Source organism: Monodon monoceros, unplaced genomic scaffold (genome assembly GCF_005190385.1).
Source record: "Monodon monoceros isolate NGI ecotype Baffin Bay Population unplaced genomic scaffold, NGI_Narwhal_1 Super_Scaffold_8, whole genome shotgun sequence".
NCBI classification, from domain to species: domain Eukaryota; kingdom Metazoa; phylum Chordata; class Mammalia; order Artiodactyla; family Monodontidae; genus Monodon; species Monodon monoceros.
In genome coordinates this window covers 3560712-3588544 of record NW_021703785.1, presented here as the reverse complement: position 1 = coordinate 3588544, position 27833 = coordinate 3560712, and the positions used below count along the sequence as shown (strand labels likewise).

At 41.7% G+C, this 27833-nt stretch overlaps 1 protein-coding gene across 2 annotated transcripts in view; it reads left to right on the top strand.

The window, feature by feature from the left end:
* MYO16 (myosin XVI) overlaps nt 1-27833 on the top strand; it is a 531143-nt gene that overhangs the window by 285194 nt on the left and 218116 nt on the right. For both annotated transcript variants that reach the window (XM_029210034.1, XM_029210033.1), the window contains exons 15-16: nt 1569-1686; nt 12010-12157. In XM_029210034.1, the coding sequence (XP_029065867.1) occupies nt 1569-1686; nt 12010-12157 (266 nt within the window). The remainder of the gene's footprint in view (nt 1-1568; nt 1687-12009; nt 12158-27833) is intronic.

The window sequence follows — 27833 nt, the reverse complement described above, 5'->3', positions numbered from 1 at the left end:
GGGAAAGGGGGGGCAGAGCACATGCATCGCGCGCCGTTCATTACCCTGGACTTCCTGTCTGGGCGTGGGTCATTATCTTTTATATTCATTCTCTATTATAATAAGAAATTAGTGTGTTATCAGATACAACGCCAACAAACTAGACGCCAAAATATTTAAAATTTTTATGAATTTTTAAACAATTGTTTATTGTAATATTATAAAGGTTTAAAATGTGATATAATTACACTATTAATTTTGCTATATATTTATTTCATATTAAGTTGTTGGAAAAGAAGCAAAACATAGGACCTTCATAAATACTGTTTCAAATTATTTTTCAGAAACATTTCTGCCATTACTACTATCAATGCACTATTATGATCTTTAAAATTAGGTTATTGTAAAGAGACCTAAATCATAGGGTTTCTGTAAAGATTCAGTGTTTCTCTCCAGAAGTTCAAACTTCAGAAACAGACGTTTTAATATATTTTGCTATTTCCACAATGTTTAGCTCTGTGACTTGTGATTAGAATCAAAGTGTTGTTTTATAATCTTTCAAAATATGAAATACTTGCAGGTGAATTGAATGCCTTAGTAGAGCAGCATCCAGAAAGTTTAAAAACAGCAGCAAACGTTTTTTTTTCTAATTTAGAGTAAAAGTCTCAAAAAATACTATCATTAGAAATTATAAGCCACCACCAAGTGTATCAAGAGGGTATCATAGTGCCCATCTTGTGGTTGATGCAGGAACTACATTTAAGATGTCAGTATCTTGAAAGATACAGAAAAGTATCTTTGAACCTTCCAGATTTTCATACATTTTGGAGAATTGCTTGGCCATCATCATTATCACAGGCACAATCGGTTGTGAGAAAAAAATGACATTCATCCTATAGTCATCTTTAAGGAAATACGTGAAGAATTTCAGATGCCAGGGTTGATCCGTGGAGCTGTATTAACAGCATTTTAAAGCTGCAAGCTCCCATCTCTACAAGAGCACCTCGTGATAAGATACACTGGATCCAGTGGCTTCATCTAGAATTCTTATTATGGAGCAAAAACAGGGTATGGGAGGGTTATCTAGGGACTCGGGGTGCAAAAGAGTATGTGGCAAAGTAAATACGGGTTCAGAAGAAGGTTATAAACAAATGTTTAAGTGGATTCGTTATTTTTAAAGGAAATTCTGACTATTGCTTATATTAACTCTAATTCCTCCCTCCAAAGCCACAGAAGCACTTCTACTGTTCTATTCAAGTTAAAAAGCCCAAATAGCATGTGCTGAGTTGTGTGTGTGTGTGTGTGTGTGTTACACTGAGAGGCTAGTGAAAAAAAGGGAGTCATGTGCTCTGTGCATAATTATCCTGTTACTGTTAGCTACCGTTTGAGAGGGAGAATGCTAGCAGTTTGCATTTGAGAAAAGAATGACCTTAAAATTGCAATATTGTGTTGTATGAACAATGGAGGACCTCTTAGCTGAGGGAATATTCCTGTCTCTCGGCTATTATTACCCAATTTTATTTAAACAGATGGGTAACTCAATAAATGTTTCCCTTTAAAAACAAATAAACGTTTCCCTTTTGCTACAGGTCATGAGCATCTTAGAAGCCTTTGGACACGCCAAGACCACTCTTAATGACCTGTCCAGCTGCTTCATAAAGTATCTTGAACTACAATTCTGTGAGAGGAAAAAACACTTAACTGGAGGTAAGTGTAAAATTAACAAAGGAGATCTCTGGAGCTACCAGAAGGGGGCAGAGAAACACCAAGCACCGTGGCAACAGTGACTGGTGTGTGTGCGTGCGTGTGTGTGTGTGTGTGCGCGCGCACCCACATGTGGGTGTATCAGTGTGCACACCCAAGGTGTCAAGTTATGAGTTCTAAAATTATTGTGAATTGAAAAATATTCTGAAATGCAAGGTGAACCTTTCAAGGCAATTTTTGTGTAAACTATATAATATGAAACCAAACCAAAAATAGCTGAAATGAATCACACTTGCTGAACACAGAAACAAACTTAAATATCAAAGTAATGTGTAACTTGAGTACATAATTCCTTCTTGCGGGTTACGTTGAAATCTATTTTAAATAAAACTGAATCTGTATTTTAAAATGATTGAATTAAAACAAATCAAAAAATCAAAATGATCACCCAACTAAACCCAAACTGAACTATTTCTTATTTGATTTAAATATTTAATGTGTACTTCATGAAAACCCCTTATTTGAAATCCAACTAGTTTAGAATTCACTTGGGATTTTACATCTTTCAAATCAAAACGGATTATCCGTGCAAATTAATAACATGAATATAACTGTAGTTAGAATGCCTGAATCTACTTGGAGGAATAGAGTATTTTCAAAAGTTTTGTAACAGCTGTTAGCACACAAACAATTGTAATTATCTTTGAAAGAGATCAGTTTTATTTGGTGTTTCAAGTTACACTATCTTCCCTTCAGGAAACAAAAGTCACTTTTGACCATAGTTTAGAAACAAATAACCTGTATTTTGCAGTAAGGTATGTCCAAATCCCATTAGTACTAAATGAAATTTGGTAACAAATATGCATAAAGAGAGTCAGAAAAGATAATTTTAGATGTTGATGTTAGAGGCTTAAATTCTGCAATAGGAAGGCTGTTTTGTTTTGTTTCTCACTCCATGGCTAAGAGTTCTGTTTGAAGATCTACCATTTTAGGAAAACCTCAGAGGAGAAATGTCTTGAGCCTCAAACTCTGGTTTTCACATCTTTGTTTGTAACACCCCAGTGAGACTATCCCTCCAAGTGGAGGGCACAGCCTGGCCACCTCATTTGTGAGCATCATTTCCCCTGAGCTTTCCGGCACCAAGGGTTGGAGCCATAGCAGCTGGGAGATTCGGGGGTTCTGAAGGTTGCACGTCCGAGCCCCTTGCTACTCCAGGGGGACCCGAAGATAAATAAGGACACTGTGTAATCTGGGAGCTTGTTAGAAATGCAACCTCCTATGCCCCACTGCAGACCTCAGGATTGGGACTTGAACAATTCCTGGCAATTCCCTGGTGATTCAGACAAACGCTGAAGTTTGAGAGGGACGGTTCTAGCCCAACCCAAGTGAAGCCGGATGCTACGGCTTACGCACAGTTGGCTCCGAGGAGATACAGCGTGTTCTTTTATGGAAAAAATGGAATAATTTTATTTATTTATTTTTTTTGTGGTTGTAAAGTTTATACTTATTTTTTTTAACTTTTTATTTTATATTGGTGTGCAGTTGATTAACAACTCTGTAACAACCAAATAGAGAAAAGAATTTGAAAAAGAATAGATACATGTATATGTATAACTGAATCACTTTGTTGTACACCTGAAACTGATACAGCTTGTTCTTGATTCAATATTCCCTTTACCAAGGCGAAGATAAGTGGCTTCTGACGGTCTTATCCATTCCTAATTTTGTTTACTTTCTTTTCTGGATAGAATTTAACATGTCCTCCTCAGGAACGTTAATTTAGAAAATAATTGCTGCATAAAAGCAGGAGGCGACGGCTTACTTGTGGAGCCTTCTGTTAATCATCGGGCAGCCCCATGGAGCTCCAGCATAATCAGACCCACAAACACCTCTCACACAGCCTCTGCAGGCTGCACACTGTGACAGGGTGACAATAAATATTCATACAGATGAATCTGAGGCACTTCCAGGTCCTGAAACGCCCTCTGAATTGTTAAAGAGCTGTGAGCATCAGTGTACTGCCCGCCTGGCACGTGACTTCATTTTCAGACGAGGTCACATGCACAGGTATGGGGGCTTGGGGCTTAGCCATATCTTTTTGTGGGACACAATTCACCCCACGACAGAGAATAAGGAGAGATCTATTGTGTCTGTCTTTACTTTTCAAAATTATTCTCAGTCTAAGAAGACGTATCATCGCCACCTCCAAAAACAGGCGCTGTTAAAACACTTTAAGAAGCTGTACGTCAACGGGATATTTTGAATAATTTCATCACTGAGAATCCTTTTCTGAAAGAAAAATTTTAAAAAGTATCAATTTAAATTACTTTACATGTTTTTTAAAGACAGCTGAGTCCTTCAAATTAGTCCTGTGTAAAAGCCTTCTGAATTTTAAGTGTTCACTAAAATAGTAAACCAAATTGGACTAAGGTTTTTACACCTCAAATGAGGTAAAATATATGTAGGTTACAGGTTGATTTCATGCTTCATGGTAGTCCAGATTTTCTTAAATTATCAACATGTAAAATAGTTGTAAGGGGTTTATTGTACAGGGAATATTATATTACTACTTTTAAGGTTGATAGATGCTGTATATTTCCTTTATCGACATTATTGCTTATACTTTTATAATTTAATGCCAACTCCTTGATCAGGGAGGCAACCACCAATTGTAACAAAGAAAATACAAGTCTCAGTTTTATGAAACATCAGCTACAGAAAGTCAGGATTGTTTCTTATTTTGAAGAAAGTTTAATTAATAAAGAACATTCTAACCTAGGCTTTCGGTCCAGGGTTTTTTCCCATCTGATTACTTATTTAACAGTGTAATCTTTCTAAGTTCCCCAAGCCCCTGTTTCTAATGTGCTCCCCTGATTCCAGCTCTGTTGACTGTAGACCAAGTCGCCCCCCTTATTTCTTCCCCCGCACTTGTCAAAATCTGAAAGCGCCCTTTCCCATCTGTCTGGTTGTTGTCTGTGACTCCTCTTAGGATACGGGTTTGCTGATGACAGAGCGCTTGTCTGTCTGGGCGCACAGTAGGCCTGTGTTCAGTATCTGTCGGATTACAGACTGAGGAGTGGCACTGGGGAGCGGTCACAGCGAAGCAGCCATCATTCAGTTCAGGGAGGGGGCTGTGTAAACGCCTCGGGAACTCATTCATGCCAGCAAAGGACACCTATCATTGAGAGTCTCCAATAGTCAAGGAAAGTTATCAACATTTAACTCTGGATTATTTTTTGTAAATTAGAGCCGATTCTCTTCATTATGAGAGTTTGTGTGTGCTAAGGGTAGAACCATTTTCTGCTTCCTGAGTGTGGAGACTGGCAAAACAGAAACGTGCTGAAGGGTCTACAAAGGTAGGAGGACCCAGAACCCATGTGTGAAAAGGGAAGAATAATTGGCTCCTTGTCTTTTCTGGGTCTTGAAGACACCCAGGCTTATTGAAGTGGAAATTGAAATTTACTAACAGTCAGAGATGTTTCCCAGTAAATGTGCCAAGGCTGCGTTATCTACTTGGGAAAGTTAAAACTTAGAGTGAACACAAGGAGATGGGAAATATATTAAGATGTTGGCATTTCATTTTTTCAAACCTTAATTTTAAATAGACAAACAAATAAATAGTTTTCATCTTCATTGATGTCATCGTCAACTATCCTTAATATTATACTCTCGGTTCTTTGAAAAGTTTCAGAAAGGCCATCATCAAAAAGTCTATAAATAATAAATGCTGGAGAGGGTGCGGAGAAAAGAGAACCCTCCTGCACTGTTGGTGGGAATGTAAATTGATACAGCCACCATGGAGAACAGTATGGAGGTTCCTTAAAAACTAAAAATAGAATTAACATATGATCAAGCAATCCCACTCCTGGGTATGAATCCAGAAAAAAACATTGTTCAAAAGGATCCATGCACCCCAGTGTTCATTGCAGCACTGTTTACAATAGCCAAGACATGGAAGCAACCTAAATGTTCATAGACAGATGAATGGATAGAGAAGATGTGGTATATATACAATGGAATATTACCCAGCCATAAAAAAAGAAATAATGCCATTTGCAGCAACATGGATGGACCTAGAGATGATCATACTAAGTGAAGTAGGTCAGACAGAGAAAGACAAATGTCATGATATCACTTATATGTGGAATCTAAAAAAATGATACAAATGAACTTATATACAAAGCAGAAATAGACCCACAGACATAAAAAACAAACATGGTTATCAAAGGGGAAGGGGGTGGATAAATTAGGAGTTTGGGATTATCATATACACCCTACTATATATAAAATAGATAACCAACAAGGACCTACTGTATAGCACATGGAATTATACTCAATATTTTGTAATAACCTGTAATAGAAAAGAATCAGAAAAAGAATATATATACATATATATATACAAAACTGAATCACTCTGCTGTACACCTGAAACTAACATAACATTGTAAACCAACTATACTTCAATTAAAAAAAAAGTTTCCGGGAATTCCCCGGCAGTCCAGTAGTCAGGACTCAACGCTTTCACTGCCGAGGGCCTGGGTTTGATCCCTGGTTGGGGAAGTATGATCCCGCAAGCCATGCGGTGTGGTCAAAAAATTTAAAAAATAATTTTTTTTAATGTGAAAAAAATGAAATAAATTAAAAAGAATATTTCAGAGTGCTTTAATTGATTGCATCTCCTTTGAAGAACAGCATCTTTTAGTGCAAGCAGCCTGGGCTTTGGAGATAAGCCAGTTGGGTTTAAATGTGAAAAGGCCTGCAGCAGGATTTAAATGAGGCAAAGTTGGAAAAACACCTAGCACAGTGCCTGGTACACAGTAGGTACTTTAAATGGTGATTCCTCCTCTTGGGATCCGGGAAGTCTGGGATCTTTGTTTCTTTTTGTCCCCACTTACGGATGGGGAAAGTGAAGTTAAGAGGGACATGTAGATGCCAGTATCAGATTCAGGACCGGGGACCGTACTTTGGGCTCCTGATTGAGGCACCGTTTCACCTGTAACACCCCCGGCATTACTGATCCTGGAGAGTGAAGTCAAAAGTAGTGTCTGGGGGTGAAAGAGAGACTATTTGGCTTCAGTAATTAATCAACAGTGTGCTTTTGGTGATTGCTGATTGAAGGCATGATGGGCGTTTCTGGGAAGAGATCTTATTAGTCATATACTGATAGCCACTTGGGTGGGCAGAGTGAGAGTGGGTGCTGGAAGTTTCTGGAAGCCAGTGGAAGGGCAGCTGGAGCACTTGACCTTCTTGAAGGAGAGGGAGGTTTATGTCTTCCACCTCCTTTCATCTTGAACGAAAATGGGTATAGCCCTATAAAATCCTTTCACTGCATATTACGTTACATATAATGTGCAAACATATATGTTTTTTCAGTAGCGAAACTTTTTGTACGACCTGCTCACATAGATTTCTGGAAAGATGGAGAACCACAAGTATACTTCCAGTCAAGAATATTTGTGACATAAAGTATTTTTTTAAATGTACAAATCTTCAGAAATCAAGAAATTAGTAGAAACTTTCTGTGCATGGACACTTGCATGAATGAGTCAGAAACATTTTTAACTTCAAAACCTATCATCACTTTTCTTCCATTATTCCAGTTTCATTTTAAACACAACAGAAAGGCCTGCATTTTCCCCATTCAGAAGAATATTAGAGTCTCACAGAAATTTGAACTTTTGGTTGTTTTGAATTTTTGGTTGTTTTCTTCCATCTAAAATCTCCTTAAAGATGGACTTCTTAAAAAAAAATCCTACTGATCAGAAATTCTTCTAATCCACAGCAGTTTTATTCACTGCTGGAGATGAGCTAACTAGGATGATGCTGTTTTTGAAAGATGAAAGGTATTGAAGTCACTCTATGATGTGGAATTTGATTAGTTCTGAATGCTGCTTTAAATTAAGCTTGTGTGTTGGCTTGAACAAGTGGGCGTAGGGTCAGTCTTTTCTCTGAGTATAGAAGCTTGATGGTCAGAAGGTCACCACTTGGCCCTCCATTTTCACCTGATATTCCGTTAGTTGGTGACCAGAAAATACAGTGGGGACAGCTATGACAGTTTATTTCCTATGTGTACAGATTTTTAGAAGTATTCTCTTGAGCAGTTAATTACTTCAGGGTTAATATTATCAATAACAAATGGAACATGTTTTCAGCATTTTGCTTAAGAAGGAAAAAGTAGGAAAGAAAATTGAATAATTAAGACCTCAATTTGAAGTTACCTCCTGATTAAATACTCATGGAGAAATGGAAAAGAAACCACACCACCTCATTCTAATTTTACCATCACCTTCGGGCTTTAATGCCACTAATTGAAGGGGTATTTTGAAAGAGTCTTTCTTTATGCACTTCTGATAACTTTCCTAGAAGGTGTCTAATGAGACAACTTTTCTTAATAAGGTTTATTAATTTTGAGAATTTTTTTAAGCACTGATCACCATTCTGACTGACTAAATTGACCACTTACAAAATTTATAGGAATAAAGCACTGCGATAGTGGTTCCATTTGTTCAAGTAGATTTGCTATGTAAAAGCCAAATTGGGAGACCTCACATTCTTTGCCTTTAGAGGCTGGACTCTGGAATAATTAACAGTAGACTCATTACACAAAATTTGGTTTATAGTTCAAACGGAGGGAAAAATTAAATTCATTTTCCTTCCTAAAACTGCTATTTTTTTGATCCCCAAAATTATCGACCATGAATTCTTACTTCAAAGTGGAAAACTATAGTAATTCACAGTTGCATTTAAAATTCAAGTACATAACTGTTTACTGACCATTCATAACGATAAGAATAAACCTAAACTCAAATAAAAAGAATACTCCAGAAACAGTAGGATTTTCAGCATGCCAAGTATATGGTCCTAAGTTCTGATTAACACCAGATTCTGAATTTCCAGTCCTATCTTTGAAGCAAAACTGGGGTGGTGATTCCCAAATTGCATACTTTCGTCATTTCTCACGTACTATGAACGAAATTTCAACATGTATTTACGATGTGGCTTATTTTTTCTTTTGCTTTTGTAATGTTTAAAGGCAGAGGAGCAAATAATGAAGCCTTGATATGAGTCCTACTAATACGTGTGAGGTCACAATAAACCAGGAAGATGACTGGACACTATTCACATTGTGCCTGCATTCCTTACAGACACATTACTTATTTCCTCCCTGACTAGAATGTAAACTTTATTGTTGAAGGACCAGTATCATTATCTACCACTGCACTACAAACCACGATTTAGCTCCCTCTTATAATTCCAGTATATTAGGTCTTGAAACCTTAGTACCATTCTGTATATTAAATTGTATCTTCATGAATTCACATAGTATTTGCCTTTGCTACAGTGAGTTTCTTCCAGTGTTTCCAGCAGTGAGAGACCATTGTCTGTATCTCTTGTCCTAATAGTGCAGCTATAAAAACCTTCTGAGCTGTTTGACAGTAATACTTGCTAATGTCTACAGCAGAGCATTTAAAATCAATGTCTACTGATATATACCCGAGCAATATGTACCTGCAAATTTTGAGACATTAATCAAGAAAATTCTAATACTTATTTTGGTGGCTTTGTTATAGGCAAGGACATGTCTTGTTTCAGATTATATTTGTGCACAAAAGTATACGTTGGGTCAGGAACAAGGTAAGAATGTCCCCTCTCACCACTCTATTTCAACATCATACTGGAAATCCTAGCTAATGTAATAATAAGAAGAAAAAAACAAAGGTACACATATTGGGAAGGCAGAAATCAAGCTGTCTTTGTTGATCTGATCTTAGAAATCCAAAAGAATCATCAAAAACAACAAAAAACTGCTGGAACTAATTAGTGTTTGTAGCAAAGCTTCAGGGTATAAGGTTAATATACAAAGGTCAATCGCTTTCCTATATATCATCAGTGAACAACTGGAATTTGAAATTCAAAACACAGCACCATTTCCATTAGCACCAAAACAAAAATACTTAAGTATAAATTTAGCAACATATGCACATGATCCTCATAAGGAAAACTACAAAACATTGATGAAAGAGAGCAAAGAAGATCTGAATGGTGAGACATTCAGTGTTCAACGGACAGGAAGGCTGTGAAGACTCAGTATTGTTAAGATGTCCCTTCTTCCCAGTTTGATCTATAGATTCAGTACAATTCCAATAAAAATCCCCGAGTTACTTTATGGATATTGACAGGAGGTTTGTATGGAGAGTTAAAAGATCCAGAAGAGCCAGCACAACACTGAAAAAGAAGAACAACATTGGAGGACTGGCCCTACCCAACTTTAAGACTTACTGTAAAGCTACAGTAATCAAGACAGTGATTCAGTAGCACTGGTGAAAAAATAGACAAATAGGTCAATGGAACACCAATAGAGAGCCCAGAAATAGACCCACATAAACATAGTCAACTAATCATTGACAAAGGAGCAAAGGCAATTCAATAAAGGATAGTCTTTTCCACTAATTATGCTGGAAAGACAGAACATCCACAGGCACAAAGATATCACGAAAAATCGCTCAGTTAGATCATAAATCTAAATGTAAAAACAAAACCGTAAAACTTTTAAAAGAGAATAGAGGAGACATTTTACGTGACTGTGGGTTTGGCAATGACTTTTTTTAAAAAAATAAATTTATTTATTTTATTCTTGGCTGCGTTGGGTCTCCGTTGCTGCGCGCGGGCTTTCTCTAGTTGGGGTGAGCAGGGGCTACTTTTTGTTGTGGTGCGCGGGCTTCTCACTGCGGTGGCTTCTCTTGCTGCGGAGCACGGGCTCTAGGCACGCGGACTTCAGTAGTTGTGGCTCGCGGCTCAGTAGTTGTGGCTCACAGGCTCTAGAGCACAGGCTCCGTAGTTGCGGCGCACGGGCTTAGTTGCCCCCGTGGCATGTGGGATCTTTCCGGACCAGGGCTCGGACCCCTGTCCCCGGCATTGGCAGGCGGATTCTTAACCACTGCGCCACCAGGGAAGCCCAGCAATAACTTTTCAGATACAACACTAAAAGCACAATCCATGAAAGGAATAAATTGATCATCTAAACTTCATTAAAATTCAAAATTTCTGTTCTGTGAAAGACACTGTTAAGAGAATGAAATGATGAGCCATAGGCTGGGAGAAAGTATTTGCGAAAGACGTATTTGATAAAAAATTGTCTAAAATATATGGAGAACTCTTAATATTCAGCAGTAAGAAACCAACTCAGTTTTAAGCACGGGGAAAATATCTGCATGGACGTCTCACCAAAGACACCAAGACAGACAAATGGAGGTGAGTACGCGAGAAGATGGTCCACGTTATATGTCATCTAGGAGATGCAGATTGCAACGAGGATGAAATACCACCGCACACCTGTTAGAATGGCTAAAATCCCAACCACCAACAGCACCAAGTACGGGCAAGGATCTGGAGCAACAGGAACTCTGACTTATTGCTTGTGGGAACGCAAAAGGGTGCAGCCGCTTTGGAAGTTTCTTACAAAGTAGTTTCTTACAAAGCTGATCATAGTCTTGCCGTATGATCTGGGAATCACATTCCTTGACATTTACTCAACTGAGTTGAAAACCACATCTGCACGTAATGTAGACCTAAATGTTTATAGCAGCTTTATTCATAATTGCAAAAACGAGAAGCAACCAAGATGTTTTTTAATAGCTGAATGGATAAACAAGCTGTAGTATATTCATGCAATGCAATAGTATTCGCTAATGAAAAATGGGCTATAAAGCCATGAAAAGACCAAAAAGCAACTTTAAATACATATTATCAAGTGAAGGAAACCAATCTGAAAGGGGCACATACTGTGTGATTCCAGCTATATGACGTTCAGGAAAAGGCAAAACTATGGAGACAGTAAAAAGATGATTGGTTACCAGGGGTTGCGGGCGAGGGAGGGGTGAGTAGGTGGTTCACTGAGTTTTAGGGCAGACTACTCTGTATGGTACTGTAATGGTGCACACATGACATGCAAATTTCTCCAATCCCATAGAACTGTACAACACCAAGAGCAAATGCCAATGTAGACTACGGACTTTAGTTAATAATAGTGTATCAATATTGGTTCATTCATTTTAACATTTGCAGCACTCTAGTGCAAGATGTTAATAATAGTGTAAACAGCGTGTGAGGGAGGAGAGAGGGAGGGTATGTTGGAACTCAGTACTTTCTGCTTAATTTTTCTGGACTTAAAAAATTTCTCTAAAAATAAAGTCTGTTATTTTGTTTTTAAAAGGTCTGTGCTTGGAAAGAAGCTGCATTATTATTTCTTCTAATTAATCTGTGTAAATTTATGGAAATGAAACTAATAATGCCATTTGACAGAATCCCTTTTCTTTTCTTAACCAGCCAGAATTTATACATATATGCTAGAGAAATCCAGACTTGTTTCACAACCTCTTGGCCAGAGCAATTTTCTCATCTTCTCCTTGTTGATGGATGGGTTATCTGCTGAAGAGAAGTATGGACTCCACCTTAACAATTTATGTGCCCATCGGTAAGTGATTATACATTTTTAGTCTGGTAGTTCTGCCTTCAAATTGTGGTTGCATTTTAGCGGTCTTAAATTTTCTTCTTATTTTTCAGAGAAGAAATGGTGACTTCTTTTAGGAGAATAGTTGGATATACTATTAGATTAGAACTATCTGTATAGCAGGGCTATTACTGTTTATTGAGTGTTTAGGTGACGTTTTGTGTATGTGCATTAACTTATGTTTCTATTTTCCTAGTTTTCAGATCAGAATAAAAAATCAGCGCACATATAAACTTTTATATTCCTTTGCTGTATTTTGGATATAACATTAGCTATGCATTCCTAATTTTCAGTAGTCTTTTGAAATAATGGGACATAATATTTGAGCAATTATGATTCATTAGTAACAGATGAGGTTACATAATGGTTTAAGATGAACAATACACATAAACTGGGGGGCTGACTTTCTGCAGTGGAGGAGGAAAGTGTTTGTTAAAATGAGGATGCCTTGGTCACAGGAGGGCCGCGGAGGGGAGAATTCTTAAGACAGTGAGCTGAGGGGTGTCTTTGCAATGTGTGCATTTCCGCCGACTGCCTGATCCGGTGTGTCTTCCCACAAGGACTGGTCCAGATTTGGATAGGATGGGAGCGAGCCAATAAGGAGAGTAAACCCCATTCAGAGGAGAAGTGGGTGAGAGATAGGACAGAGAGGGAGCTGGGTGTGCGGGTCCAAACACAGCAGTGAATTCCTGGCAAAGCAGGGAGGAGCTGGACTCTGAGAGAGACGTGGATTTACTTCAGGTATCTATTGACACCTGATTTATTGTTTCCTGGTTGTTTGTTATTGGATTCGAGAAGAATGGTGTGAGTGGTCATGATTTTATGAGAACTTTTGTGAGAGAAAATAAAGGATGCTTGGGGAGGCGGATCATGGCCTGAGGACCAGTCATGTTGTTTGAGAGTTGAAGGTGGAGAGCTGATTGGACAAGTAGGTGGAGATGTCAAATGCAAGCTGAGAGACGGGGGATTTTCCAGGGGCGATGGGGTCTTAATGAAGTGGAACCCCTAGACCTGTCCGAGAAGGGACAGAACAATATCTGTGGTCGCCATTGTCTGGGTTGGCGGGGGGGTGAATGATGTGGGGCGTGGGACCGGGGGAGGGGAATGAATTGGCCGTATTCGAAGTCACTGTTACGTGACTAACAGCTCTCGTTCAGTTTCTCTGAAAATATTACATCCAGCAGTATAGATACACTTTATCATGTCAAACAGGAGACATGAGGTAAGAAGGCCTCATCAAAATTGTTTTTTGTTCAAAGTAAGAGACTATTTGGAGATTTACTGTCCCCCCAAAACAACAGAAATTCAGAAGAAGAAAACACCGATATCAAAGCATGATTGCCCAGACGAAAGTGATTTAAAAATAGAAATTCTAAGCTACCAGAGCATTAGAAATGTTTTTTTTTTTTTTATCAAATCCCTTCATTTCATGAAGGAGAAAATCAAACCCAGAACCATAAAGAGGTCTATACCGAAGTGAATATATTATACAACAGCAGTATTGAGAAACCCCATTACTTGGGATTCATTTTTTGTTTTTCTACATCGCACATCTCTAATGGGAGGAAAAGCCTCAGATTGGGGACCGTGGGGTAGGTGTTCAGGGCAGCCTGTGAGGAAGAAAAGTCTTGGAGTTTTGTGTTCCTGATCTTTCTTATTAGCAAAAGCTCAAAGCTGATAGCAGGCCATTGGCTTCGGTGCGTCCGCGCGTGTGTGTGCGTGCATGTACATGCGTGTGCCCGCGTGCATGTACATGCGTGTGCTTGGCATTGCAGACGCGGAGCCACTGAAGAACAAAAGGCAACAATCTAATCCAGCATTCAGAGAGACAATTCAACTTCTTGGACCCCTCTTTTGAAGTGTGAGAGCGTGTAGGAGAAAACAAGCATTTCTTTATTGACCTCCATTCCAACATCCGTTTCTCTTTGCAAAAGAGGGTTTGGAATCACTTAGGCTATTTAGAAAGTCAAACGTCAGGGGTTGCTTTGTGAGAGGCTCCGACAGGAAAGAACTCAGAAAAATCATGAATAATTCAAGTCCCTTGAACAAAGAAGTTATTTTATTAAAATGAATTATAAATATCTAATGGGCACAAAACAGCATTCCTCAATAAAAATGTACACTGCCACTCCAGATTCATAAACCATATCCATTGGAACATTTGTACAATGAGAATTCCACAGACAAAATATTCTTTCATAATAAGACAAGCTGTTTTGCAAGTTATAACGCATGGTACATCCCAGTGTTTTTGTGATTTGTGTTATATGGATCTTCCAACAGTTACAGTATTCGTGGGTTTTCTCACTTTTACAGTGCTGGTCAGGCTTGAGGAGGTAATATTTGTATGATATTTGAATTTGGGTTGGGGTATCATCTTTGCTTAGTAATTACACACATTAGGTACCACAATTTTGGAAATTGTTTGGCTGGTTTACAATCAGTAGTATAAAGTTGAACTTGTTAGCCTTCTAACCTTTCACAAATTGATGATCCTTCTGAGTTTCCTCCTTGAAATCAGTATTCATAGGTAAAGTAGATCACTATGCATATAAAAACATAAACAATATATAAATAAATCTGTATAAACATAATATAAATAAATATATAATATTGCTTATATATAAACAATATTATTATCATCACACCTACTTATCTGACTTTATTTAAAAGATGTTGATATGTCTATTAAACAGAACAAATCAGCACCTAGATTACCATCTGAATATTCCTTTGCTTATTCAGTACTTATTCCATAATATAGCTTGTCTTGAAATTTTGATGAAGTATGTTGAGTCTTAAAGCAAACGTTACAAAATTTTGCAAGCCTGACTCCTTCAAATACATCTTTTCTTTATTACTACCAATTCATTACCCACATGAAACATAAAATAGGCATGGAGCAGGAATTGCGAGCTGAAGGCATATCCAATGTTTATCACGTGTCCTTACATGATTAGAACTCCAGAGAGAAGAAAGTATTGTAACTAACGCTACTGTAATTAAAGCTACAAAAGTGTTTTGTTTTTCTTTTAACTTTGACTCTGTTTTTGGAGCTAAAAGTTTTCAAAGTCTCACATGAAAATTTATGCAGGTTTATTTCAGTGTTAAATGCACCTAAAAATACTTCCTTGTTTGTAAAATTGGAACAGTATCTAGAACAAGCAGATAGCACTCTTGCTTATGGAATAGAAATGGTACAGATATAGACATCAGCTCCTACAGCTTAACTGAACGAAAACAATATTTATAACACTTTGCATAAAATCTTCCTGGACAGATTGTTTAAACAACGGCAACAAGAAAAATGTCTATAGGTCTTAACAAGAAAAATGTCTATAGGTCTCAACATTTTGAGCAGCGGCAGTAAGAGTGCATTGGTTGCGAATTCCCACTAGATGGCACACTGTCCACAAAGTTAAACAGGAGCAAAAAAAAAAAAAAAAAATCCATCATTAAAGGTTTCTTTTTTATTTATGGTTCTTCCTATGATTTACTTTTTCTTTTTCCTGGCTGTTTGTTTTTCAAGTTTTATCTCAAAAAAATACTAACATTACATCTGAGCAATAAATGTCATTTCTGTTTCTGGGAATTGAGATTTAATGAAAGTTAGAAATAGTCATTAATTGCTTATCTTCAACCTACTTTAAACAGCTTTTATGGATGTAGTCCCAGAACAGTTGGGCTCTGAAATACAAAGAAATTATTCCTAATCTCCCTTCATATTGATTAATGATGGAAATGATTGTGGTGCTACATAAGAACATTCTCAGCAAAGGTCAGATTTTGAATTATAAGCTGAGAGCAAGCGATGTTTGACTCAGTGCATGACCTGTTTCTAACCTTGTGTGTTAGTGAAAGGAAACTCTGACTCACTGAGTACTTGAACTTGAAAGTGCTGCTGGGGTACACCTGTCGCGGTAGATGCTGCAGCAATGAACTCTCAACGAATGTTCAGTTTTTGCTAAGGCTTTATTACGTGCATTGAACTTCAGTTGAGAAAGACACATAGTTTTTAAAAAGGTAAGGGTAAACTTAAGTATTCTTTGAGGATGATCTTGTGATATAATACAAGATTTACTCAGTACACATTTTAGGCATGCAAACTTGAAGGTGCTCCCAAGACAAAGATTTGAGACAGGAGGTATTATATGTTTTTTCTTTTTTAAAAAAATTTTTATTGAAATGTAGTTGATTTACAATATCATGTAGGCTTCAGGTATACAGCACAGCGATTCGGTTATACGTGTATATATATTTTTTCACGTTCTTTTCCCTTACAGGTTATTACATAATATTGAGTATAGAATTCACAGATATTTTCATTTCATACTACGGTGGTTATAGATATCTCCAAATGTCATTTACACTCTCACTGCTTTAGATTTACAGTAGTTATGAGACTTGTGGCTAGGTCTTGTTTTTGTTTGTTTGTTTGTTTTTAATTTAATTTTTTTTACAGCAGGTTCTTATTATTTATCTATTTTATACATATTAGTGTATGTATGTCAATCTATAATCTATTTCTAGCTGATTCTATTATTAATTATTATCTAAATGATAATCACAGTCGTAATGTATGCAACTTACGGAGCGCTTAGCATAGGCCGGTCCCTCTCCTAGTTCTCCCTTGTCTCGGCGAATCCTCGCCGGTAATTAAGCAGAAGGTGCAGGACCGCATTCTCATTGGATGGCCCAGGACATGAGGATGGAGAGGCCAACCAGGGGCCCAGTTTGACTCTTGGCCATAACCCTGTATTGTCTCTGCAGCAACGTTGCCTATAAATAACACCAGCTGCCTTTGCACCTTTGCATCGAAGAGATTTGAAAGAAAATGAGAGGGGAAGCACCAGGTCAGTCTGTATGTGTGTTTTTATTTACAATCGGTTCAGCAAAACTAACTTAGGACACGCTAGAGGCTGTTCCCTCTAACTACCATAAAAAGCAATTCTGGGTCATTTCTTTATCCAGCAGTAACATAAGAAAAATTCTGAAGTGCATTCATTACGCTAGCTGAAGGTTACATTGACAATATAAAGAGGGTTGGATCACCCCTGCCAGTGCGCAGGTAAATTTCACTTGTGAAAACCCAGCAGGAAGAGGTCAGGGCCCGCGGCTTTATAACTTCCTTCCATTCGTGAGTTATGTCCACCCAGCAGCGGAGGGGGCAGACGGAGGAGCCGCAAAAGTCAGGCACTGCCCTCGGCCTCTAGCTTGTCCTCAGAACCCTACGGAAGAGCGAAGGGGAGCTGCGGTAACCTGAGTTGTGTTCGTAATAAATACGAAGCACAGATGCGTGCTACTTAGCACGTAGCCTTCCTCAAGGCCACTTAGCTGGTAAATGTAGCCAGTGAAAGAGCCTGGTTCCAAACCCAGGTATATGTGGCTTCCAGTTTTCTGTGCATCAGAAAGATTTCTGTGCATTTAAGAACAAAAACAAAAAAAAGAAAAAAGGAGAAGGACTCAGAGGGTCACGTAACTGGAGAAAAGAGAAGTTATGCTTGGGTGGGATAACTAGACCCAGGACCTCCAGTGCTGCCTCTGTGGCTCTCTGTCTCTGGCTCTCCCTCTCTCTCACACACACGTCTTTTTTTGTTGGCTTGTGTTTCTAACATGGGGGAGAATCCAACACAGGCAGCCCTAACCTTCCACGTCTCAGGAACCCTGGACGGAAAGCAAAGCTGTCTTTCTCAAAGACGCCACCTTGGCGCCCAGCACAGGCTGGGCCTGTGTCTCGTTTGCACAGCTTCTCACCTGTGTGCCTCTTCAGTCCCACCCCTTACACTCAGGGCAGATCAACATTTGATAAATTCCAATTTAACTATAAACTTCCTAGCTCCAAAGTCTTTAATAAATATTGCTTTTCTGTCATATCACGTGAAGTCTCCTGGCCTTGTTGCAAGGCAGCAGAGCTGACCAGGCCTCAGGGAATTTAGGGGAAGGGGCTGTTAACATGTTCTTCGAGGTTCTCTCTGTAGTGGCTCAGCCTATAGGAGTGGAGGTGAGTATCAGTCAGGTGAAAACTTAGTTGTTTGCTGATTGAAGAAAAGAAACTTTCAAAAATCCAAAGATCTAATTTTTAGTATGTATATATTTACATATGTATACAAATAGATACACACACACACACACACACACACACACACACACACGAATAAAGGACATATTTTCCCCAGAGGTTAGGATGAGGGCAGTTGTGGCTTGTGTAGTGTAGCTTGCATAGGTCTGAAAACATGGCAGTAATTGTTTCCCACCTAAAGGAAGACTCATCCGACCTCAGGACCCCAAGGCAGGCACTCACTGAAAATGACCTTCACATCTGCTCCTGTGACCTTCCTCCCTCTTTCTCAGTCTCTCTTTGTCTCTCTCCCTTTAAAATTATTTCCTCTTAGAAATCACTGTATTGTATTCTAATTTACGAGGAACTGTATCGAGATGCTAAACAGGCAGGGTGTAGGGAACAATCCCCGTGTAAGTGGGGGCGCGGCTTTCGCAGGCTGCAGAAGTTGTAGAGGAGACCACAGTCTCCCCAAGTGCTTGTCTGGTGACTCCACTGCCATTTTGGAGAGACTTGTTTCCAGTTCTGTGTGTGTGAATATGTCTCCTTTCCAAACCCTGTGACTGTAGCCGACGGCACCCCGCGCTCGGCTGTGACGCGTCTCCAGTTCCGTCCGCCCACATCTGCCCTGCGGATGCAGTCGGTGGTGGTCCTTCGTTGGGTCTTCGTTGCTGCGCGCAGGCTTTCTCTAGTTGCGGCGAGCAGGGGATACTTTTCGTTGCAGTGTGCAGACTTCTCATTGCCGTGGCTTCTCTTATTGCGGAGCACGGGCTCTAGGCCCACTGGCTTCAGTAGTTGTGGCACGTGGGCTCAGTAGTTGTGGCGCATGGGCTCAGTTGCTCCGCAGCATGTGGGATCTTCCCGGACCAGGACTCGAACCCGTGTCCCCTGCCTTGGCAGGCGGATTCTTCACCACTGCACCACCAGGGAAGTCCCAATGACACAGTTTAAACCTGCCTCTTGCCGGCTGGGTAATTTGGGAAAATCGGGCAACCTCTCTCTGCTTCTCTTTGCTCCTCCGTGACAGAGGGCTGACCTCGGAGCCCTGTTGTGAGTGAGGACCGCACAGGCTGCCTCGAGTAGGTCCTAGAAGGCGGCATACAAGGAACAGCAATATTGTTGATATTATTATAGGAGGCTCTTTCCCATCAGAGTCACGTGGGGACAGCTGAAGGGATAATTGTTTGGAAAAAGATGACGAGCTAGTGTCAGAACTTGAGTTCTCGTAGAAGCTCTGGGTCTGGGGAAGGCTTCTTCCAAGCCTGTGTCTCTGCCGCCATGCAACTGGGCCCAGGGACCTTCCCCAACTTCTGCTGTGTGAGTCGGGCTCTGAGTCTGTGGTCACCGTGATGAATTACTTGTTTCAGTTATCGAAACGTAATTGGATCTTTTGATGAAAATCAGCACAGCCCTTTTGAAGAGGTGAGGGTGGCTGCGAGTAGGTGTGGGAAGGAGGACGGGGTGGGGGGTGGGGGGGAACATGGCCGCAGCGGGTGCTGATGGGCTGAGAAATCAGAGGGTCTCCCATCAGCCCCGCGGCCGGGCTTCTCCGACAGAGAGCACCTCGTTACTGTTACTGAGATACCAGGGAAAGTGCAACCCTAGGCAGAACCTGAACACTCCTGGAGGACTTCCTGTTCACATTTTCCCTGTGGCAGAAAATCAATTCAGATGCTTCAAATGCTTTGCCTTTCTGTACCAGCTAGAAGTAGAAAAAAAAAAAAAATAGAGATTTTCTTTAAGTTCAAAACCCTGCGCTTATTTAATCAGAGATGATGATGACCTCAATAAGATTTCGGAATGCACGATTTGTTACCAATAATCTGTCTCCTCAAGTGGATTCGGCTAGTTCAAACCAGACGTGCGTTGTGCATATTACAGGGTGGGTTCTGAAACTGATAACATGATGTGGATATTTAAGTAGAATCCTACGGTGAAAGGTGTGTGTTTACGTGTGTGTACACAAATCTAAGATTACATTCCAAGCCGTGATAAGAAGCAGCATTTTGAAGCTAAGGCTGTTTATTCTTGTAACTCCACAGGGGAATCTGAAAGCGTGTGGGAGGAATAATTACAATCAAATAACCAACATTTGCTTGTGCTAAGAACTTGATGTTTATCATCTCACTTTATCCACAGCCCAGCCTGACACAAGGTTGAGTGAATCACCCAAGGTCTCATCCTAGGAGCATAAGAGTCTCTCTTAAACACCTCACATTTCTGCCTCTCAAACCCTGATTTCTTGATAACAGATGAAAGATTTTGCAGAAATGTTTGAAAAGGAGCCACAAAAGATCACGCTACCCGGAGAAAGGCTCTCTGACACCTGAGGGGAGGCTGGGGCCCCGAGGGCACAGATCACAGCTACTCCTCCGGTCCGGGTACCCGGTAGCCCACTGGGAGGATGCTAGCTGACCAAAGGATGCAGTTAAATGTGGTTCAGACTGGGGCGAACTCAGACACAGAGAAGAATGAAGAGATACAGGAACTGGTGATAAAGTGAAGACAGGGCAGCTAAATGAGTGTCTAAGGGTGTCCAACTCCGGCGGGATCACTGCACAGGAAGGGGGCTGCTGACTGCTGACAGGGCGACTGCTGAGGGCTGTGAGGTCTCATTCCCAGTGAGGATGGAGAAGGAAAGAGAAACTGGACCTCTGGCCTGTCTGGCCCCGCCCCGCCTGCCCCAGACCACCTGTCCACCAGCACCACGCCCACTCTCCCTTCCCGCAAGACCCAGGCTTCTCGGGCCTCTGTCTGCAGCCTTTCCTCGTCTTCTGCAGTGTCTGGGCCCGCTCTTTCGTGCAGATTCAGAAGTCTCAGAATTCAAGCCAAGCAGTTTGGGGTCCTTTGTTTCTTGCTTGTTTGAAGGTTTCTGCCACCCCAGGACTTTGTGTTTACCTCATCGTTAATTAAAATCAGATTTTATGGGCTTCCCTGGTGGCGCAGTGGTTGGGAGTCCACCTGCCGATGCAGGGGACACGGGTTCGTGCCCCGGTCCGGGAAGATCCCACATGCCGCGGAGCGGCTGGGCCCGTGAGCCATGGCCGCTGAGCCTGCATGTCTGGAGCCTGTGCTCCGCAACGGGAAAGGCCACAGCAGTGAGAGGCCCGCGTACTGCATAAAAAAAAAAAAATCAGATTTTATGGTTACACGAATTACCCTGAGCCACACCTTCCCCACCCAGCAACTGTTTACTCTGATCTCAGAACCTGGGTGTGAAGCTGTTCGCTGTGTCTGTTCGGACAGTGGGCTCTCTCATCACTGAACTCTCTCAGCTAGGTGCAGCTTCATCCCAGAATCTCAGAAGAAGCAAAGCCCTTCTCCTGTCCTCCACCACCAGTTTATGGCCTTGGTTGGCTTAAGAGGAATTAGCATATTAAAACATTTGCATGCTGGTGCTAATACATAAATCAGATTCTGATATGAAGCTATATTTGCCCCCCTGGGCACAGGGACATCTAATAGAAATCTCCAACTGGACGTGTCCGGTCTGAGCTCCTGATCAGCCCAGCCCCCCGCCGCAAAACCTGCTCCATCCTCCACTGGCAATGCCGGCCTTCTTCTCACAACCACAGGCGACCCAACAGCTGGCCCCACTTCCCACTCTCCACTGCCGCCACCCCAGGTGTCACCCGCGTGTCTCCTCTGGATGACGGCACAGGTGTCCCTGGTCCCCGTCAGCGACCAGGCCTCAAGGCAACAGCCAGAAGGATTCTTTGAAGCCCTCCTCCGCCAGCCCTGCAGTTTTTCCTCATTCCCCGAAGGGTAGGGAGCCATCAATGGCCTCCGAGGCTCTGTGATCTGGTCCCTCGGCACTGACCTCCCTGGTCTCCCCGAGGCTCTGTGATCTGGTCCCTCGGCACTGACCTCCCTGGTCTCCCCGTGGCTCCCTGCCTGGCCACACCGTGGCCTCCATGTCCCGCTTTGAGCCTTCCCACCCAGCTTTGCTCCCGCTGGCCCCCCTTCCCAGAATGCTCTTCCTCCAGACTCCACCTTGGCTGCCTCCTTACGTCTTCAAGGCTTGGCTCACATCTCCCCTTCCCAGCGAGCCCGGCACCCCCAAGCCCTCTTCGTGCTCTGCGCGCTTCCCTCCATAGAACTCAGCACCTTAACACACACCAGGATTGACTCGTTCAGGGTACCCCCCGCACCTCGTCTGCCCCCACGGGAATTTACACGCCATGAGGGTGTAGGTGTTCGTCTGAGTCATTGACCAGTTGAAAGTGGCTGGAATTGCTCTTGACACAGAATAGGCTCTGAGTAAGTCCTTGTTAACTGTGGCACATATGAAAGTATCTGTTTAACTAAAGTCACTGAGAATGTCTTATCCCCCCAGTTATTGCTTGCGCTCAAGATAAAGAAGGTTTTCAAAATGATGTCATGGCTTTCCTCATTTGGGTTACTATTTACCGTAACCTGGGGCTTTCCAGCACTCATCCTGAGGGTGTTTATTTTCAGACTTTGTATCTGTTCTGACACGGCTGTCTCTTTTGCAGTTTGAACTCTTTTGGCTGCATGCAACTTCCTTAGAGAACCTTGGAGGAAGCAAAGGGTTTCTGCTGCCTTCACCATCAGTTTAGGGCCATAGAGTCAAAACCTGTGTTTAAATATACCCAGTAGTCTCTGTTTATAGAGAGAAAAGTTCATTTGGATAGGATGCTGGCTCGTCCATCCGCCCCGCTGGACGCCCCTGCTGAGATGTGCGAGGTGTCCTGAGGGTTTGTAGCACGTGAGTTGAATCGAAGGAGCTGTGAGTGGGTGGGATTGACCCCCCATCGTGGCTTCCTCCAGTCTCACCAGTGGCCCTGTTGGCTGTCCCTCCTTTCCCCGTGTTCCTGCTACCGCCCTGGGCTTGGCTGTCATCCTTTCTCACCTGACATTCTTCAAGTCTTCCCAACACTGACTGGCCCCGTTACCATCCCTGCCCCACTCTCTTTCGGAAGCAGCAGTCAGATCTCGTCCTGCCCACACCCCTTAAGACCTCCTAGCGTTTTTCCCTGGAGGAGGGAATGGACTGCAGTCTCTTGGCTTCACCCATGGGGCCTCCAGCCCAGCCTCTGCCCCCTCGTCCCCGGGAGGCACATGTCTCCGGGAGCAGCTGCGGAGGCCTCGTGGCCGGGCTGAGGGGAGAGTGAGAAGTGGGGGCTGAGGACGGAGAGGTGGACACAGTGCCACTAGAAAGAGAAGCAGAGGTGCCGGCTGAGTCTAAATGTCCATGGAGACGGGAGAGCAGTACAGAGCAGCCCCTAGAGACCAAGGGCCACAAGAAGAGAAACAGGACTGGTGTTTCCTAGTGCGGTTTCTGGAGAGAAATAGGAGCAAGACCACAGACGAAGGCTCCCAGGTGGGCTTATCCCAGACAGGCTCTTTCCTCACCTAGAGAACACGCCCTTCACATTGACAGATGCTCTGGACTGTATCCAGTTCATAATCAGGACACCTTTTGAATTTCTGGTGCCAAAAACATTTAGACATGGGTGAGGGAGATTAAGAGGTACAAGCTTCCAGCTGCAAAATAAATGAGTCACGGCACGTGCGACGTGGGGATTATAGTCAATAACTATGTAACATCTTTGTACGGTGACAGATCACAGCTAGACTTCTCATGGTGATCAGTTTGAAATGTATAGAAATATCGAATCACTGTGGTGTGTAACAGGAACTAACATAGTGTTGAAGGTCAGTTATACTTCAAAAACAAACAAACTCAAAGAAAAAGAGATCAGATATATGTTTACAGAGGTGAGGGTTTGGGGGAAGGGGAATTAGATGAAGGTGGTCGAAAGGTACAAGCTTCCACTTAAAAGATGAATAAGAGCTAGGGATCTAATGTACATCAGGATGAGTATAATTCACACTGCTCTTTTTATATATAAAGTTCAGAGAGTAAATCCTAAGAGCTCTCATCACAAGAAAATATTTTTTTCTATTTCTTTAATTTTTTAGTTGACGTGATGGAGCTTCACTCCACTTATGGTGATAATCCCTTATGATGTATGTAAATCAAATCATTGTACTGTACACCTTAAATTTATAGTGTTGTATGTCAATTATAGTTTTATTGAGAAAACTGGAAGAAAAAAATATATTAGAGAAATAATTTATTTCAGATTGTAGCTCTGTCCAGGTTACAGGCACTGTGTTGGAGGCTAAGAATACCAAGATGTAAGGTAACCAGTGACTGAATTTCCAGGGTCCTCCTGTGAAAAAGAACCACAACCAGATGTAGGTGGACTTTATCCTGTGATATGACAAGTGAGATTCAGCTGTGGACCTCAGCCATCATCTGGACAGCATGATGCCCTAGTGATTGGAGGAGCAGGCGTTCCCCAGATAGAGAAGGTCCCAGATGCAGAAATAACAGAAGCCAAGGACACTTAGAGAAAATGAGTGTCTTGCCCAAATAGCAGTGATTTTCCTACATGAGGAAGTAGCAAATGATGCATTGTATTTATACTTGAGCATCTCTCTCTCTTCTGCCCTCCTCTACACAACAGCGAGACTGATCTTCCTCAATGCGTGACTTCCCGCATCCCTTGGGGAATGTCGAACCTACCTGTGCTCGACCCTTCCTGGAGATTCTGATGTTATTGGCCTGGGGCATGGCCTGGGCATTGAGACTCGTCCCCGGGATTCGAATGTGCCCTAAGGAGATCCATAGTCTTGGGTGAATCAGGGCTCTGCAGGTGCCGGCCGTCCAGAGGTCCCTGATGACGCCTAAATAAAAGTCCAGCTTGTGAAATGGACTCACAAATAGGCCCTTCTGATCTGGAAATGTATTTATACTTTACAAGACTTTTGAAATTTCAAAAATTTTCTTTGAAGATGAGGTCAAACCGGGCAGGGCGAGTATTCTGCTGTGTGGAATCAAATGAAACAAATGGACTTAATATTTCCCTGGTGCCAGGGCAGGAAAGGGTTGAGCACATCACGGAAATTCAAGGCTACCTGAGTTCTCACACACCCCACAAGGCGGCCTTTCCTGCCTTCTCAGCGATAAGGAAATCAACAAAACTCAGAGGGACCTGAACTCTGGAAAGTCAGAAGCCAGGATGACCTTCAGACCCAGAGGACGACTGCACTCCACGCTGAGCTGTCTCTGACTGCCACCGTCCTTTCCACCAGGCACATCTTCAGTAGAGTGCCAGGCATTGCCCAGGAAGCCCCTCAGTGAGATTTCTAGAACTTTCTCTTGTGTTAGGAATCCCCCAGCCCATCTCTGCTCAGCCCAAGGTTGAAGGCGACACTCAAAAGGCCCGTGCTCGCCTTTTGAGTTTCCTCCTCTCCCCAGCCTTCCAGGGAGGATGCCCAGGAAAGAGGGATGGGAGAAACTTGAACAAGAGAGGAAGCCAGGATGGATTCCTGAGGCCTTCAGGGAAAGAAGTGAGGAGAGCAGGGGACCAGCCTGGAGGCGAGGAAGGGTGGGATGATGGGCAAGGTGGCCCATCCAAGTGCCAGACACGTCCTCACACCTCCCATCAGTAAATGCGTTAAGGTAGTTGTTGTTAACAATTACGTGAGATTACACTGTATCCATCATGTTCTAGGTAAATCTTATACAAAATATTACATATAATTATATGTAATAATATGATTACGAATATACCTAATTTCTCATGCTTTATATTTGAGCAGCAATGTGGCACTCATCTAGAAAATCATGTTGCATTGATGTTAACATATAAGAAAAGAATGGCATGATACATGTAAAGAACTAAACATGCAAACAATTGAAAGGAGAATGGAGTATAGTTTGTTAGGTAAAAGGAGTGTATGTGGACAGCTTACATAGGTTATGTGAGGGACCACACAAACAGCAGTTCTGTAAAATGAAAATTCATAGAGCCTGAAGCTGTACTTTTGAACTGAAATGACCTAAAGTAAAATGACGAGCAGAGATGTATCAGGTAAGCACATGAAAGCTTATACCAAAGTCTGTGCTTTTCATGGAAACACTATATTTCAGGCATTTATAGTATACTTACTAAAAAATTGAGCACATCTTAGGCCATAAAGTTTAATAAATTCCCAAATTCCAAAATTGTCCAGGGTTTATAGTCTGTCTACAGTGTAATAAAATTAGAAACAAAATACAGAAGTAAAAGCAAACAAACAAAAGGTCACTAGAAAACTAAATATTGATCATTGGTAATAGAAATAAAGGGTATAACCACGGAGAGAGTGACACTAAATAAATAAGAATCCTTTGACATTGACTCTAAAAGAAATGAAAAATCCAATGAGATGAGAACCATAGAAGGAATCTAGCTGGTTTCCATCCCAGAAAGAAGCCATGCCCAGGAGGCTCCTAGGCGAGCTCTTCCAGACCTTCGGAGAGCAAACACACTTTTTAAACCACTGCAGAAATGAGCGATTGAAGAGAAGCCCAGAGTTCCAATGCTCACATGAAAAGATGCACATTCTCACGAGTAGTCGAGGAAATGGAAACGGAACGAATAATTAGGTACCATTTCACAATGAAAATATTTGCAACAGTAAGAAAAATCAGATAATACAAAGGGTGAGGCATTCTGACACGCTGCTCCCGATGAGAGTTTAGGTTAGTACAGCCACGTCGAAGAACGGTGTTTGGTCAAGTTGGACACGTGTATAACATACAGAGGCAGGTGGGTGTTACTCCACAGGCCGCTCTTGGCAATATCTGGACACATCTTTGGCTGTGACAGCCTGGGGAGGGGGTGCTTCTGGCACCTCGTGAGCAGAGGCAGAGGGAGCTGCAGAACGGCCCCGCCTTCCCCAGGATGGCCACACAGCGGAGGGTCATCAGACCGCAGAGCTCAGCAGCCCCGAGGTGGAAAAACTCCGCATAGGGAAACCCACACATGTGCATAAAAAACATGGACATGGGTCTTCACTGGCACACTTTTCAAAGATGCAAATACACAAGTAGAAAAGAAAAGAAATGATGGTATCTGAGGAAATGAATAAATTAATCAGGCGGTGGTCATGGTAGAGTATTTTAAAATAATGTAAATAAATGAACCTAAACTGTGTGTAAGAATAGATCTTATAAATCTAAAGTTGAGTTAAAGCAATTTGCTGAATGATACATATAAATAATATTTATATAATTTTAAATACAATAATATTACATATTTTATAGATACATACATGTATAATTTAAGTTTTTTTTTTTTTTTTTTTTTTGTGGTACGTGGGCCTCTCACTGTTGTGGCCTCTCCCGTTGCGGAGCACAGGCTCCGGACGCGCAGGCCCAGTGGCCATGGCTCACGGGCCCAGCTGCTCCGCGGCATGTGGGATCTTCCCGGACCGGGGCACGAACCCGTGTCCCCTGCATCGGCAGGCGGACTCTCAACCACTGTGTCACCAGGGAAGCCCCTATAATTTAATTTTAAAAAAATACACTGAAAAGATAGACACAAAGTTGATCATACTGATTTCCTCTGATAAGGAAGGGTGAAATGGACAGATGGGGATGTTAACTTTATCTGTGAAATTTATTGGTAAAAAACAAAGATTTGAACTAAATATGTCACAGTGTTGCTATTTTCACATCGTTGAAGAACGATCCATTGGCTCTCTGTATGTTCCACTTTTAAA